This window comes from Oncorhynchus keta, unplaced genomic scaffold (assembly GCF_023373465.1).
Source record: "Oncorhynchus keta strain PuntledgeMale-10-30-2019 unplaced genomic scaffold, Oket_V2 Un_contig_2374_pilon_pilon, whole genome shotgun sequence".
NCBI classification, from domain to species: Eukaryota; Metazoa; Chordata; class Actinopteri; order Salmoniformes; family Salmonidae; genus Oncorhynchus; species Oncorhynchus keta.
Window position 1 is genome coordinate 8,678 of NW_026283555.1, and position 17,526 is coordinate 26,203.

At 41.0% G+C, this 17,526-nt stretch overlaps 1 protein-coding gene across 1 annotated transcript; it reads left to right on the plus strand.

Annotated features, from left to right (window-relative positions):
* The first annotated feature begins 226 nt into the window (after positions 1–226).
* Positions 227–5,552, plus strand: LOC127921826 (gastrula zinc finger protein XlCGF57.1-like). The gene is made up of 2 exons (XM_052505419.1): positions 227–859; positions 4,128–5,552. Exons 1-2 carry the CDS (start codon positions 547–549, stop codon positions 5,141–5,143), a joined length of 1,329 nt encoding a protein of 442 aa, XP_052361379.1. The 5' UTR covers positions 227–546; the 3' UTR covers positions 5,144–5,552.
* Positions 5,553–17,526: the final 11,974 nt, after the last annotated feature.

Sequence of the window (17,526 nt, forward strand, 5' to 3'; positions counted from 1 at the left end):
GAGGTGGGTCTTTCCACATTCTACCAACCCAATAGATGCATTTCTACTACAGTGAATATTAACCAATGAGGTGGGTCTTTCCACATTCTACCAACCCAATAGATGTTTCTACTACAGTGAATATTAACCAATGAGGTGGGTCGTTCCACATTCTACCAACCCAACAGATATTTCTACAGTGAGCACTAACCAAAATGGAAATGTCCCTTGACTGTTACCCTCCCACCCAGCAGGTGGCGACGTGCCTGTTTCAGGGCAATGCTGCCGGTGTGACGTATAATCTAATGGACGGGACGCTTCTTCAAACAACAAAAGCGAGTTATTCACCTCCGTATCTTACTAGCCAACATAGACGATACAATTGCAGATCTTTAAATGCTTTCGTTGTATATTAGCCACTGCGTTTTAAACACACTTGTCGTATCTATTAGCTAGTTACACCATTTCATTAAATATCTACGTTGTTGTTAGCTAGCTAGCTGGGTAAATTAGCAGTGCTAGTCTTGTCACTAATGCTAACTAGCTAACTAACTAACATCCCAGACCATGAGTTCACTAATCGACTCCCCTCCTCCTAAAGAGGAGGTCTGCTGGACGGAGAAAGAAACTCTGGGGCTGAACATTGTCGTGAAAGAGGAGAAGGAAGAAGAGGATGTCACAGTAAAACAAGAAACAGAGTTTGAGGCTGTTACAGTGAAAGAAGAAGAGAAAGAGGTTAAATTGACAGAAGATGAAGACGCGTTCAGAGTGAAAGAGGAAGAGGATGTTACAGTAAAAGAAGAGGAGAATGCCGTTTTTGGATTGGGGGAGGTGACTGTCACATTGGAAGAAGAGGAGAAAGGAGATCTGATTAACAACAGTGAGTAATATCTTAAATACAGGGAAGACGAGACGAGGAAGGATAATTTTTATCTAATTTTGATGTGGATGAAATGTAATAAAAATAATAATTAATAATAATAATAATTACAGGTTATTTAAAATCCGATGGAGTTAGTTTTGTGCCAACAGAAATAAGGGGTTAAATGTGTGCCCCAAAAAAATATTTCCTGATCTTTTATCAAATCAAATGTATTTATATAGCCCTTCATACATCAGCTGATATCTCAAAGTGCTAGATCTAGGACAGACACTTCAAAACCTTATTAATCAACATTTTGACTGTCATTTTTGCCATTCATGAGTGTGTTGTTAAAATGCGTTTCTATGGGCTATAGTAGTAAAGGACAAATAAAATATTTTATCAAATGTTTAAATATTTTGTGGGGGGGGTGGGGACCTAAAGGGATCCTACAATTCTAATAGCTAAATGATCAATGACATCACCATCTTAAGTTACTGTTTTAAATTACCCAAGATAAACAGATATTAAAACATTTGTACACGTTTTTTTTTGTCAAATTTACTTTTTTACAAATATGTTTTCCATGTTTTGAACAGTCATTTAGATGCATTTCATCCATTCCATGTTTTTCATTCAAAAGTTGTGAGTGTCTGTGATTGGCTGAGAAATTAGCATGTGGGCTAATCTGACGACCTAAAATAGCCACTTATAAGGAACGCTGTGGACTCTGGAACTCAACTCCGTTATAGACAATGGAACGCTGTGGACTCTGGAACTCAACTCCGTCAGATGTAGACCTGAGTCAAGTCATTGTTTATGGGGAAAATATAAACAGGTTATTTATTATATTGCAGCATTAAGTTTAGCATCTCACACTTTTTCCAATTCATGGTTTGAGTGCGAGTAACCCTATAGGCATACTGGTAATTATATTATGTTGCAGAAAACACAACAGTAACTTAATTTAGCCATAGAAAAGAGAATTAAACAAAATGCTTGTTGCATACCATTCTAGCCCCATCTTAACCCCTTATCTACCATTCTAGCCCCATCTTAACCCCTTATCTACCATTCTAACCCCATCTTAACCCCTTATCTACCATTCTAACCCCATCTTAACCCCTTATCTACCATTCTAACCCCATCTTAACCCCTTTATCTACCATTCTAACCCCATCTTAACCCCTTATCTACCATTCTAGCCCCATCATCTACCATTCTAGCCCCATCTTAACCCCTTATCTACCATTCTAGCCCCATCTTAACCCCTTATCTACTATTCTAACCCCATCTTAACCCCTTATCTACCATTCTAACCCCATCTTAACCCCTTTATCTACCATTCTAGCCCCATCTTAACCCCTTATCTACCATTCTAGCCCCATCATCTACCATTCTAGCCCCATCATCTACCATTCTAGCCCCATCTTAACCCCTTATCTACCATTCTAGCCCCATCTTAACCCCTTATATACCATTCTAGCCCCATCTTAACCCCTTTATCTACCATTCTAGCCCCATCTTAACCCCTTATCTACCATTCTAGCCCCATCTTAACCCCTTTATCTACCATTCATGCCCCATCTTAACCCCTTATCTACCATTCTAGCCCCATCTTAACCCCTTATCTACCATTCTAGCCCCATCTTAACCCCTTATCTACCATTCTAGCCCCATCTCAACCCCCTATGTACCATTCTAGCCCCATATTCACCCCTTATCTACCATTATAGCCCCATCTCAACCCCCTATGTACCATTCTAGCCCCATCTTAACCCCGTATCTACCATTCTAGCCCCATCTTAACCCCTTATCTACCATTCTAACCCCATCTTAACCCCTTTATCTACCATTCTAGCCCCATCTTAACCCCTTATCTACCATTCTAGCCCCATCTTAACCCCTTATCTACCATTCTAGCCCCATCTTAACCCCTTTATCTACCATTCATGCCCCATCTTAACCCCTTATCTACCATTCTAGCCCCATCTTAACCCCTTATCTACCATTCTAGCCCCATCTTAACCCCTTATCTACCATTCTAGCCCCATCTCAACCCCCTATGTACCATTCTAGCCCCATATTCACCCCTTATCTACCATTATAGCCCCATCTCAACCCCCTATGTACCATTCTAGCCCCATCTTAACCCCGTATCTACCATTCTAGCCCCATCTTAACCCCTTATCTACCATTCTAACCTCATCTTAACCCCGTATGTACCAGTCGAGCCCATCTTCACCCCTTATGTACCATTATAGCCCCATCTTAACCCCTTATCTACCATTCGAGCCCCATCTTAACTTAGAATGGTACATAAGTGGTTAACTCCTTCTAGACACCTATATCTATATAACAGTAGTAACCTAACCCTGTATGTACCAATCCAGCCCCATCTTAACCCCGTATGTACCGTTTTAGCCCCATCTTAACCCATTATGTATCATTCTAGCCCTATATTCACCCCTTATCTACCAGTCTAACCCCATCTTAACCCCTTATGTACCATTCTAACCCCATCTTAACCCCCTATGTCCCAGTCTAGCCCCATCTTACCCCAGTATGTCCCAGTCTAGCCCCATCTTAACCCATTATGTCCCAGTCTAGCCCCATCTTAACCCATTATGTCCCAGTCTAGCCCCATATTAACCCCTTATCCACCAGTCTAGCCCCATCTTAACCCCATATGTACCATTATAGCCCCATCGTAACCCATTATGTACCAGTCTAGCCCCATATTAACCCTTATGTACCATTCTAGTAGCCAGCCAACTGGCCACTAGATTGTACAATATGCTTTTTTCCAGTGGAGATTAGTTGATGAATTTCCTGGCAGGGCTGTGGAACATGTGTAGGGATAATTCAAATGGAACTGTTATTAACCAATCGGCATCCAGGATCCAAATGTAAAGTTGAATAATGAGGGATCTTGTCATCAAATCAGATTTTATTTGTCACAGGTACCGAATACAACAGGAACACAACCAGCCCTTAACCAACAATGCAGTTTTAAGAAAAATAAGTGCTAAGTAGCAAATAGATTAATAAAAACAAAAAATTAAAGAGCAGCAGTAGACTGTGACAGAAACATTATGTACAAACTAAGTTACACATAATGTGAAAGAACACACACAAATACACAATTGGTTAAGAGCCTGTAAAACGCAGCCATCTCCTCCTGCGCCACTATATTTTACAACAGGGCAATGGATTAAACCTCATAGGAAGAGCAGGAGATTTCATTCAGGTCTCTCTGTTTAACTAAATACACTGTCTTTGGCAGGAGAGAGACCAGACTCTCACTCTGACAGACGGAAGAAGAGTCCTTCAGGGGAACCAGACCCAGAGACGCCCAAACCAGGGAGACGACACCACTGCTCCCAGTGTAATTTGAGTTATAAGTTTTTATGGAAACTGAAACAGCATGAGAGGACACACACAGGGGAGAAACCACACCACTGCTCTCAGTGTGGAAAGAGTTTTACCCTGTTAGGGAACCTGAAAAAGCATAAAGAAATACACACAGGAGAAAAACCTTTCCAATGTTCCCAGTGTGGAAAGAGATTTTCACGATCACAGCACCTAAAATCACATGAGCGGACACACACAGGGGATAAACCACACCACTGCTCCCAGTGTGGAAAGAGTTTTACCCAGTTGGGGAGCCTGAAAAAGCATAAAGGAATACACACAGGAGAAAAACCTTTCCAATGTTCCCAGTGTGGAAAGAGATTTTCAGGATTGCATCACCTAAAATCACACGAGAGGACACACACAGGGGAGAAGCCACACCATTGTGCCCTGTGTGGAAAGGATTTTACCCAGTTAGGGAACCTAAAAAAACATCAGATGAAACACACAGGAGAAAAACCTTTCCAATGTTCCCAGTGTGGGAAAAGATTTTCACGATCACAGGAACTAAAATCACATGAGATGACACACACAGGGGAGAAACCACACCACTGCTCCCAGTGTGGGAAACGTTTTACCCAGTTAGGGAGCCTGAACAAACACAAGAGAATACACACAGGAGAAAAGCCTTACCACTGCTCCCAGTGTGGAAAGAGTTTTACCCAGTTGGGGAACCTGAACAACCATAATATAATACACACAGAAGAAAAGCCGTTCCAATGTTCCCACTGTGGAAAGAGATTTTCACGATCACAGGACCTAAAATCACATGAAAGGACACACACAGGGGAGAAACCACACCACTGCTCCCAGTGTGGAATGCGTTTTACCCAGTTAGGAAGCCTGAACAAACATAAGAAGAGAATACACTCTGGAGAGAAATCTTAACATACTTTCCCAGTCAGAGAACCTGAAATCACATGACAGAATAGAGAGGCTGTCTTCTGACGTATGTTTTAGTTTTTTATTAAATGTTGATATGAAAAAATGTGATTTGGATATTTTAAAATTACAATTATTAAACAGATTAGTAGAATGTGCATTTCTTGATTTTAACCTAGAAATGTTATGAATTTAGTAAAAATAATTTTATCAAAAGCAACATATCTTTTAATATAAATCTGAATATCTAGTGAATGTTCATTATATATATATCTACATGATGTATTGTTACATGTAGGAGCAGTATAGACCTCGTCTGTTCATTATATACATGATGTATTGTTACACCATGTAGGAGCAGTATAGACCTAGTCTGTTCATTATATACATGATGTATTGTTACACCATGTAGGAGCAGTATAGACCTAGTCTGTTATATATATACATGATGTATTGTTACACCATGTAGCAGTATAGAGTCTGTTCATTATATACATCTACAGACCATAGGAGCAGTATTAGTCTGTTCATTATATACATCTACATGATGTATTGTTACACCATGTAGGAGCAGTATAGACCTAGTCTGTTCATTATATACATCTACATGATGTATTGTTACACCATGTAGGAGCAGTATAGACCGAGTCTGTTCACTATATACATCTGTGTATTGTTACATGTAGGAGCAGTAGAGATCTAGATGCTTATTTTTAAATATTTTGATAGTTTCTGTTTATTTGACTGAATTAATCAGAAATGGCCTAAATACAGATGTTTAGTAGATGTAAAGTTTGTTTTCAATTGTCAATCATAAAAATGTTTCACTAATCAATCCACACATGCTTCTCTTTATTCATCTCAATATAATATTGTTAGCTTCCATTGGTTCCCATATCCGAAAGTGTTCCATTATCCGAAAGTGTTCCATTATCCGAAAGTGTTCCATTATCCAAAAGTGTTCCATTATCCATGGTTCCATTAAAAGTGTTCCATTATCCGAAAGTGTTCCATTATCCAACATGGTTCCATTATCCGAAAGTGTTCCATTATCCAAAAGTGTTCCATTATCCGAAAGTGTTCCATTATCCGAAAGTGTTCCATTATCCAAAATGGTTCCATTATCCAAAAAGTGTTCCATTATCCAAAAGTGTTCCATTATCCAAAAGTGTTCCATTATATCCAAAAGTGTTCCATTATCCAAATGGTTCCATTATCCAAAAGTGTTCCATTATCCAAAAGTGTTCCATTTATCCAAAAGTGTTCCATTATCCAAAAGTGTTCCATTATCCGAAAGTGTTCCATTATCCGAAAGTGTTCCATTATCCAAAAGTGTTCCATTATCCAAAAGTGTTCCATTATCCAAAAGTGTTCCATTATCCAACATGGTTCCATTATCCAAAAGTGTTCCATTATCCAAAAGTGTTCCATTATCCAACATGGTTCCATTATCCAAAAGTGTTCCATTATCCAAAAGTGTTCCATTATCCAAAAGTGTTCCATTATCCAAAAGTGTTCCATTATCCGAAAGTGTTCCATTATCCAACATGGTTCCATTATCCAAAAGTGTTCCATTATCCAAAAGTGTTCCATTATCCAAAAGTGTTCCATTATCCAAAAGTGTTCCATTATCCGAAAGTGTTCCATTATCCAAAAGTGTTCCATTATCCAAAAGTGTTCCATTATCCAAAAGTGTTCCATTATCCAAAAGTGTTCCATTATCCAACATGGTTCCATTATCCAAAAGTGTTCCATTATCCAAAAGTGTTCCATTATCCGAAAGTGTTCCATTATCCGAAAGTGTTCCATTATCCGAAAGTGTTCCATTATCCAAAAGTGTTCCATTGGTTCCATTTTCAAAAGGGTTCCATTGGTTCCATTTTCAAAAGGGTTCCATTGGTTCCATTATCCAAAAGTTGAGAAGAATATATCCAGCTCAAGTATTTATAAGTATTTGACATGAACAATACACTACCGTTCAAAAGTTTGGGGTCAGTTAGAAATGTCCTTGTTTTTGAAAGAGAGGCAAAACAAATGTGTCCATTACAACCCACATCGACGGGACAACAGTGGAGAAGGTGAAAGGTTTTAAAGTTCCTCCGTGTTCATATCACCGACTAACTGAAATGGTCCACAGACACAGACCGTGTGGCGAAGAGGGTGCAACAGGGGCTCTTTAAACTCGGGAGGCTGAAAAAAATGTGGCTTGTCACCGAAAACCCTCACTAGCTTTTTTACAGGTGCACATTTGAGAGCATCCTGTCGGGCTGTGGTACGGCAACTGCACAGCCCACAACCACAATTTGTAGGACAACGCATCACCGGGGGCAAATCCTGCCCTCCGGGCGATGTCACCGGGGGTACCTGCCCTCCAGGACACCTACACCACCCGATGTCAGGGGGAAACCTGCCCTCCAGGACACCTACAACGATGTCACCGGGGCAAAATGCCCTCCAGGACACCTACACCACCCAGTCACCGGGGGACCTGCCCTCCAGGACACCTACAGCACCCATCACCTGGGGCAAACTACCTGCCCTCCAGGACACCTACAGCACCTGCCCCCGATGTCACCGGGGGCAAACTACCTGCCCTCCAGGACACCTATACCACCCGATGTCACAGGGGGCAAACTACCTGCCCTCCAGGACACCTACACCACCCGATGTCACAGGGGGCAAACTACCTGCCCTCCAGGACACCTACACCACCCGATGTCACAGGGGGCAAACTACCTGCCCTCCAGGACACCTACACCACCCGATGTCACAGGGGGCAAACTACCTGCCCTCCAGGACACCTACACCACCCGATGTCACAGGGGGCAAACTACCTGCCCTACAGGACACCTACACCACCCGATGTCACAGGAAGGGAAAAGAGATCATCAAAGACATTAAAACCACCCGAGCCACTGCCTGTTCACCCCGCTTCCATCCAGAACACGAGGTCAGTACAGGTGCATCAAAGCTGGGACAGAGAGATTGAAAAAAACAGCTTCTACCTACAGACTTGATATCATTGGCCACTATAATAAATGGAACACTAGTCACTTTAAGAATGTTTACGTATCTACGCATGACTCATCTCAAATGTATATAATGTATCTGTAACTGTATCGAGAGCAGCACCAGCTGAGGGCATGACAAAACCTTTTCCCCCTCAGGAGACTGAAAAGATTTGTCACGGGTCCCCAGATCCTCAAAAAGTTCTACAGCTGCACCATCGAGAGCATCCTGACCGGTTGCATCAAAGTCAAATCAAATCAAATGTTATTTGCCACATACACATGGTTAGCAGATGATAATGCGAGTGTAGTGAAATGCTTGTGCTTAGCAGTAGCTGGTACTCTAGTCAACATTAGCAGTAGCTGGTAGTCTAGTCAAAGCAGTAGCTGGTAGTCTAGTTAGCAGTAGCTGGTAGTCTCAACGTTAGCAGCTGGTAGAGCAGTAGCTGGTAGTCTAGTCAACGTTAGCAGTAGCTGGTAGTCTAGTCAACGTTAGCGGTAGCTGGTAGTCTAGTTAGCAGTAGCTGGTAGTCTAGTCAACATTAGCAGAGCTGGTAGTCTAGTCAAAAGTCTAGTCAACGTTAGCGGTAGCTGGTAGTCTAGTCAATGTTAGCAGTAGCTGGTAGTCTAGTCAACGTTAGCAGTAGCTGGTAGTCTAGTCAACGTTAGCAGTAGCTAGTAGTCTAGTTAGCAGTAGCTGGTAGTCTAGTCAATGTTAGCAGTAGCTGGTAGTCTAGTCAACGTTAGCGGTAGCTGGTAGTCTAGTCAATGTTAGCAGTAGCTGGTAGTCTAGTCAATGTTAGCAGTAGCTGGTAGTCTATCAACGTTAGCAGTAGCAGTCTAGTCAACGTTAGCAGTAGCTGGTAGGTTAGCAGTAGCTGGTAGTCTAGTCAAAGCAGTAGCTGGTAGTCTAGTCAATGTTAGCAGTAGCTGGTAGTCTAGTCAAAGTAGCTGGTAGTCTAGTCAATGTTAGCAGTAGCTGGTAGTCTAGTCAATGTTAGCAGTAGCTGGTAGTCTAGTCAACGTTAGCAGTAGCTGGTAGTCTAGTCAACGTTAGCAGTAGCTGGTAGTCTAGTCAATGTTAGCAGTAGCTGGTAGTCTAGTCAATGTTAGCAGTAGCTGGTAGTCTAGTCAATGTTAGCAGTAGCTGGTAGTCTAGTCAACGTTAGCAGTAGCTGGTAGTCTAGTCAACGTTAGCAGTAGCTGGTAGTCTAGTCAATGTTAGCAGTAGCTGGTAGTCTAGTCAATGTTAGCAGTAGCTGGTAGTCTAGTCAATGTTAGCAGTAGCTAGTCAATGTTAGCAGTAAGTCGAGTCAACGTTAGCAGTAGCTGGTAGTCTAGTCAATGTTAGCAGTAGCTGGTAGTCTAGTCAATGTTAGCAGTAGCTGGTAGTTAGTCAATGTTAGCAGTAGCTGGTAAGTTCGTAAGTCTAGTCAACGTTAGCAGTAGCTGGTAGTCTAGTAGCAGTAGCTGGTAGTCTAAATGTTAGCAGTAGCTGGTAGTCTAGTCAATGTTATTAGCTGGTAGTCTAGTCAATGTTAGCAGTATAGTCTAAGCAGTAGCTGGTAGTCTAGTCAACGTTAGCAGTAGCTGGTAGTCTAGTCAATGCTAGCAGTAGCTGGTAGTCTAGTCAATGTTAGCAGTAGCTGGTAGTCTAGTCAATGTTTTTAGTCTAGTTAGCAGTAAGTCTAGTCAACGTTAGCAGTAGCTGGTAGTCTAGTCAAACGTAGCTGGTAGTCTAGTCAACGTTATCAGTAGCTGGTAGTCTATAGTAGCTGGTAGTCTAGTCACATTAGCAGTAGCTGGTAGTCTAGTCAATGTTACATTAGTCAATGTTATCAGTAGCTGGTAGTCTAGTCAATGTTGAGCTGGTAGTCTAGTCAATGTTATCAGTAGTCTAGTTGCCTGGTAGTCTAAATGTTAGCAGTAGCTGGTAGTCTAGTTGAGTAGCTGGTATTCAACGTTAGCAGTAGCTGGTAGTCTAGTCAATGTTAGCAGTAGCTGGTAGTCTAGTCAATGTTAGCAGTAGCTGGTAGTCTAGTCAATGTTAGCAGTAGCTGGTAGTCTAGTCAATGTTAGCAGTAGCTGGTAGTCTAGTTAGCAGTAGCTGGTAGTCTAGTCAGCAGTAGCTGGTAGTCTAGTCAACAAGCTGGTAGTCTAGTCAACGGTAGCTGGTAGTAGCTGGTAGTCTAGTCAACATTAGCAGTAGCTGGTAGTCTAGTCAATGTTAGCGGTAGCTGGTAGTCTAGTCAATGTTATCAGTAGCTGGTAGTCTAGTCAATGTTAGCGGTAGCTGGTAGTCTAGTCAATGTTATCAGTAGCTGGTAGTCTAGTTAGCAGTAGCTGGTAGTCTAGTCAATGTTAGCAGTAGCTGGTAGTCTAGTCAACGTTATCAGTAGCTGTAGTCTAGTCAATGTTATCAGTAGCTGGTAGTCTAGTCAATGTTATCAGTAGCTGGTAGTCTAGTCAACGTTATCAGTAGCTGGTAGTCTAGTCAACGTTATCAGTAGCTGGTAGTCTAGTCAATGTTAGCGGTAGCTGGTAGTCTAGTCAATGTTATCAGTAAGTCTAGTTAGCAGGCTGGTAGTCTAGTCTGTAGCAGTAGCTGGTAGTCTAGTCAACGTTATCAGTAGCTGGTAGTCTAGTTAGCAGTAGCTGGTAGTCTAGTCCAGTAGCTGGTAGTCTAGTCAATGTTATCAGTAGCTGGTAGTCTAGTCAACGTTAGCAGTAGCTGGTAGTCTAGTTAGCAGTAGCTGGTAGTCTAGTCAATGTTAGCAGTAGCTGGTAGTCTAGTTAATGTTATCAGTAGCTGGTAGTCTAGTCAATGTTAGCAGTAGCTGGTAGTCTAGTTAGCAGTAGCTGGTAGTCTAGTCAACGTTAGCAGTAGCGGTAGCTACTAAACGAAAATGTGATGTTCTGATAACGTCGATAAATTCTTGACATATATATAAAAAAAAAACATTCACTACCTCATTCTTCCCATCAGTATTTATCCACCAATCAGAGTGCTGATTTAAAAAAGGATGTAGTTCATGTCACGTATTTTTGTCTGAATAGAATTCGAATTCGGAACGTCACTAGCGGACTGAATACAGTTACATCAATGTATTCTTACATTATATAGAAGCAGTATTGACTGGATAATATATTGCCTTAAATGTGGCTGTACAGTTGATTATTTATTTATTGATTGATTAACCTTTATTGAACTAGGCAAGTCCGTTAATTCGGGACAAATTCTTATTTACAATGACTGCCTACACCAACCAAACCCTGGACGGCGCTAGCCAATTGTGCGCCGCCTTACGGGACTCCCAATCACGGCCGGTTGATACAGCCTGGATTCGAACCAGGGTGTCTGTAGCACAGAGATGCAGTGTCTTAGACCGCTGTGATACCGCCTGGAATTGAACCAGGGACTGTAATGACGCCTCTAGCACTGAGATGCAGTGTCTTAGACCGCTGTGATACAGCCTGGAATTGAACCAGGGACTGTAGTGATGCCTCTAGCACTGAGATGCCTTAGACCGCTGTGATACAGCCTGGAATCGAACCAGGGACTATAGTGCCTTAGACCGCTGAGATACAGCCTGGAATCGAACCAGGGTCTGACTGTGTCGAACCAGGGAGTGCCTTAGACCGCGGTGATACAGCCTGGAATTGAACCAGGGACTGTAGTGACGCCTCTAGCACTGAGATGCCTTGCTGTGATACAGCCTGGAATCGAACCAGGGACTGTAGTGCCTTAGACCGCTGTGATACAGCCTGGAATCGAACCAGGGACTGTAGTGCCTTAGACCGCTGTGATACAGCCTGGAATCGAACCAGGGACTGTAGTGCCTTAGACCGCTGTGATACAGCCTGGAATCGAACCAGGGACTGTAGTGCCTTAGACCGCTGTGATACAGCATGGAATCGAACCAGGGACTGTAGTGCCTTAGACCGCTGTGATACAGCCTGGAATCGAACCAGGGACTGTAGTGCCTTAGACCGCTGTGATACAGCCTGGAATCGAACCAGGGACTGTAGTGCCTTAGACCGCTGTGATACAGCCTGGAATCGAACCAGGGACTGTAGTGCCTTAGACCGCTGTGATACAGCCTGGAATCGAACCAGGGACTGTAGTACAGCCTGGAATCGAACCAGGGACTGTAGTGGCTTAGACTGTGATACAGCCAGCCTGGAATCATGGAAACCAGGGACTGTAGTGCCTTAGACCGCTGTGATACAGCCTGGAATCGAACCAGGGACTGTAGTGCCTTAGACCGCTGTGATACAGCCTGGAATCGAACCAGGGACTGTAGTGCCTTAGACCGCTGTGATACAGCCTGGAATCGAACCAGGGACTGCAGTGCCTTAGACCGCTGTGATACAGCCTGGAATCGAACCAGGGACTGTAGTGCCTTAGACCGCTGTGATACAGCCTGGAATCGAACCAGGGACCGTAGTGCCTTAGACCGCTGTGATACAGCCTGGAATCGAACCAGGGACGTACTTAGAGTACAGCCTCGAACCAGGGACTGTAGTGCCTTAGACATGATACAGCCTTCGAACCAGGGACTTTTAAACCGCTGCACCCCTCGTCACTACAAGTCTGAACCAACATGTGTTAAGGTCTCAATATATTAGGATTATTTAAATAAATACATGAAGAAGAAAAAGGTTTTGTCTGAAAGTAAAATAAACATTTTTCCTAAACTGCGTTGCCCAGTCAGCAGATGGCGATGTGCATCTTTCAGGTGATGCTGCTGGTGTGACGTATAATCTAGTGGACGGGAAGCTTCGTCAACAACAACAGCTCGTCAGCCACTTCGGTAGCTTGCCAGACAACATAGCCGAAACGTTACAGCTCCTTGAGATGCTTTCGGTGTATATGAGACACTGTGTTTATAAAAAATATGTATTTCATATTTATGTACTAATCAGCCAAACAGCTAAAATAGCCTACCACTAGGCTTGTAGCTCATCTTAACTAGCTAACATCAGTACGTACATATCCCAACCAGAAGCCATGGATTACAGGCATGTCTAGGTCCAAATAGGCTACACCCAAGCCATAAGACTGCTGAACAATTAATAAAATGGCCACCCAGACTATTTGCATTTCTTTTTTACACTGCTGCTATTTGGTGTTTACTATCTATGCATAGTCACTTTACCCCTACCTACATCTACATATTAACTCAATTACCTCAACTAACCTGTTGAAGCACCTTTGGCAGCGATTACAGCCTTGAGTCTTCTTGGGTATGAAGCTAGAAGCTTAGCACACCTGTATTTGGGGAGTTTCTCCCATTCTTCTCTGCAGATCCTCTCAAGCTCTGTCAGGTTGGATGGGGAGCGTCGCTGCACAGCTATTTCCAGGTCTCTCTAGAGACGTTTGATCGGGTTCAAGTCCGGGCTCTGGCTGGGGCACTCAAGGACATTCAGATACTCATCTCGAAGCCTCTCCTGCATTGTCTCCGCTATGTGCTTGGGGTCGTTGTCCTATTGGACGGTGAACCTTCACCCCAGTCTGAGGTCCTCTGGAGCAGGATTTCATCAAGGATCTCTCTATACTTTGCTCCGTCTTTCCCCCTCCTGACTAGCCTCCCAGGTCTCTAAATAACAAAACATATTGATTATCTAATGAATGATCAGCCTGTTGGGAGCCAGATTTGTCTGAAAATTTCTTAACGGTGAACAACAACTTTGTCATAGTAGTAACCTAAAACTATGAAATAACACATATGGAATCATGTAGTAACCAAAAAAACTATGAAATAACACATATGGAATCATGTAGTAAGCAAAAAGTTAAAACAAATCTGAATATAAAAGATTCTTCAAAGTAGTCATTGGCTGCTTGGCATTACAAAATCACCAGGGGTCTGGTTGAGGACCTCTGATTGGTTACTATATGATTCAACAGTTTAGGAGTTCAGTATTAGTCAAATTTGCCTAGTAAACATAAAGAAAAACTTGACTGAGTAGTGTTAAATATGATACTTTTATGAGAAAATTCTTTAAGCCTGCAGCTAGTTATTTGAAATGAGACATAATCATGCCAAAACATGAAAACATGAAAACACAAAAATACCATTAACTGACGTGGATAAGTAGCTAATGAAACACACATTGACATGTACAGTAGCTGGCTAGGCTATTTAAACTGTAACATTGACAATACATTGGATAAATGGTCCATGGAGTTACCTTCTTCATACTATCAAGATAACATTATTGCAGCTGAGTATTTTCAGTGCCCTAAAACATATTATTATCTAATTTCAGCCTTTGGGAGCTAGACCATCTGCTCTTCATCAGACAGCAGCTCCTTCACAAGAGGCAGTTACATCGTAAATAAAAAGCAGGTCATTCTGCCAGATCACCAGGGGTCTGTACGGGACCTCTGATTGGTTCCAAGTTTAGAGTTCGGCAAATTTGCCTGAACAGACATAGAGTGTTAAATATATACTTTTTTATGAGAAAATCAAGAATTGAAGATGCCAACAAATGTTATAGTCATCATCACAATGTTTTACTGTCATGTACAAAAATCAGGTCCTCCCTCGACTGGGACCGATTAACTTCACTCCTTTCAGCTTCGGCCCAACACCTAATAATACAACTACAGAACAATTTGCCAGATGTTTCACCTGACGTATAAATGTGAGGCATCTGGTTGGCGTTTCCACTCACTATCATTATATGGTGATGAGAGGAAGCCCAGTGGGAGAAGATGGAGCGAGATGGATTCTGGCCGACATTCTGCTAATCTTTTTATCGATAAAACATTTTTTACCTCAATACAGTTTTTCTGTTTCCATATCTATAATCTGTAATAAACAGAGTGGACTACGTTTTGTAGACTTTACCCTTTGCCAAGGTCTCAACAAAAATGGCGTTGTTTAGAAGGTGGGCAATGGCGAAATGAGTTACTGCTTCACAGAGTAGTGAATAGGATCTCTCTAGCTCGTGATTGGCTCCGCCCACCTCTTGTCTTGTTCTGTCCACTATGATCCATTTGCTCCCATTGGAAACGATCGGACTGGTCTATCTTGTTATAAAAAAATCTCCAGTCATTCCGTGAAGAGCATGAGGTGTGGCCGACGTTAGCCAGATTGAGCTAGCTACCGAGCTAGTATATGATTTTTTTCTTTATTTTTTTGCAGAAAAACCCAAGTATATATAAGAAGTATACAAACAGACAATGATAACATATGCTAGGGGGTACACCAAATTACAGATTATACAAAGACCTTAAAAGAAACACACATATTGATTGTTTTAACAGCTATTTTATTAGAATAATGTAGTGGTCTTAATAATAATGGTCTTAATGCAACACAACTTCTTACAAGTTTTGTTAAATCCAGCGATATACAAGGGATCTCTATTGCTGACAGAGATAATTAAAGGGATCTCTATTGCTGACAGAGATAATTAAAGGGATCTCTATTGCTGACAGAGATAATTAAAGGGATCTCTATTGCTGACAGAGATATTAAAAGGGATCTCTAATTCTGACAGAGATAATTAAAGGGATCTCTATTGCTGACAGAGATAATTAAAGGGATCTCTATTGCTGACAGAGATAATTAAAGGGATCTCTATTGCTGACAGAGATAATTAAAGGGATCTCTATTGCTGACAGAGATATTAAAAGGGATCTCTATTTGACAAATATATTAAAAGGGATCTCTATTGCTGACAGAGATATTATTCAGTCAAGCAGATGATCTCTTTTTGAAAGATGCTGACCAGATTCCTGAGCAGTCTATGTGATAAATATTTTTTCCAAAAGCATCTAGTCTTTGCCTGGAACTGTTCCCATTCATATAAAGAGTTTTAACTACAAAATAGTTGTCACATTTCTCAAGATCCATTCATATAAAGAGTTTTAATAGTACTACAAAATAGTTCCCCAAAGCTCAAGATAAAGAGAGTACTACAAAATAGTTCCCCAAAGCCACATTTCTCAAGATCCATTCATATAGTTTTAATAGTACTACAAAATAGTTCCCCAAAGTCACATTTCTCAAGATCCATTCATATAAAGAGTTTTAATAGTACTACAAAATAGTTCCCCAAAGTCACATTTCTCAAGATCCATTCATATAAAGAGCTTTAATAGTACTACAAAATAGTTCCCCAAAGTCACATTTCTCAAGATCCATTCATATAAAGAGTTTTAATAGTACTACAAAATAGTTCCCCAAAGTCACATTTCTCAAGATCCATTCATATAAAGAGCTTTAATAGTACTACAAAATAGTTCCCCAAAGCCACATTTCTCAAGATCCATTCATATAAAGAGTTTTAATAGTACTACAAAATAGTTCCCCAAAGTCACATTTCTCAAGATCCATTCATATAAAGAGCTTTAATAGTACTACAAAATAGTTCCCCAAAGCCACATTTCTCAAGATCCATTCATATAGTTTTAATAGTACTACAAAATAGTTCCCCAAAGCCACATTTCTCAAGATCCATTCATATAAAGAGTTTTAATAGTACTACAAAATAGTTCCCAAAGTCACATTTCTCAAGATCCATTCATATAAAGAGTTTTAATAGTACTACAAAATAGTTCCCCAAAGCCACATTTCTCAAGATCCATTCATATAAAGAGCTTTAATAGTACTACAAAATAGTTCCCCAAAGCCACATTTCTCAAGATCCATTCATATAAAGAGTTTTAATAGTACTACAAAATAGTTCCCCAAAGTGACATTTCTCAAGATCCATTCATATAAAGAGCTTTAATAGTACTACAAAATAGTTCCCCAAAGCCACATTTCTCAAGATCCATTCATATAGTTTTAATAGTACTACAAAATAGTTCCCCAAAGTCACATTTCTCAAGTATAAAGAGCTTTAATAGTACTACAAAATAGTTCCCCAAAGCCACATTTCTCAAGATCCATTCATATAAAGAGTTTTAATAGTACTACAAAATAGTTCCCCAAAGCCACATTTCTCAAGATCCATTCATATAAAGAGCTTTAATAGTACTACAAAATACTTCCCCAAAGCCACATTTCTCAAGATCCATTCATATAAAGAGTTTTAATAGTACTACAAAATAGTTCCCCAAAGCCACATTTCTCAAGATCCATTCATATAAAGAGTTTTAATAGCACTACAAAATAGTTCCCCAAAGCCACATTTCTCAAGATCCATTCATATAAAGAGTTTTAATAGTACTACAAAATAGTTCCCCAAAGCCACATTTCTCAAGATCCATTCATATAAAGAGCTTTAATAGTACTACAAAATAGTTCCCCAAAGCCACATTTCTCAAGATCCATTCATATAAAGAGTTTTAATAGTACTACAAAATAGTTCCCCAAAGCCACATTTCTCAAGATCCATTCAGTATACAAAAAGTTCCCCAAA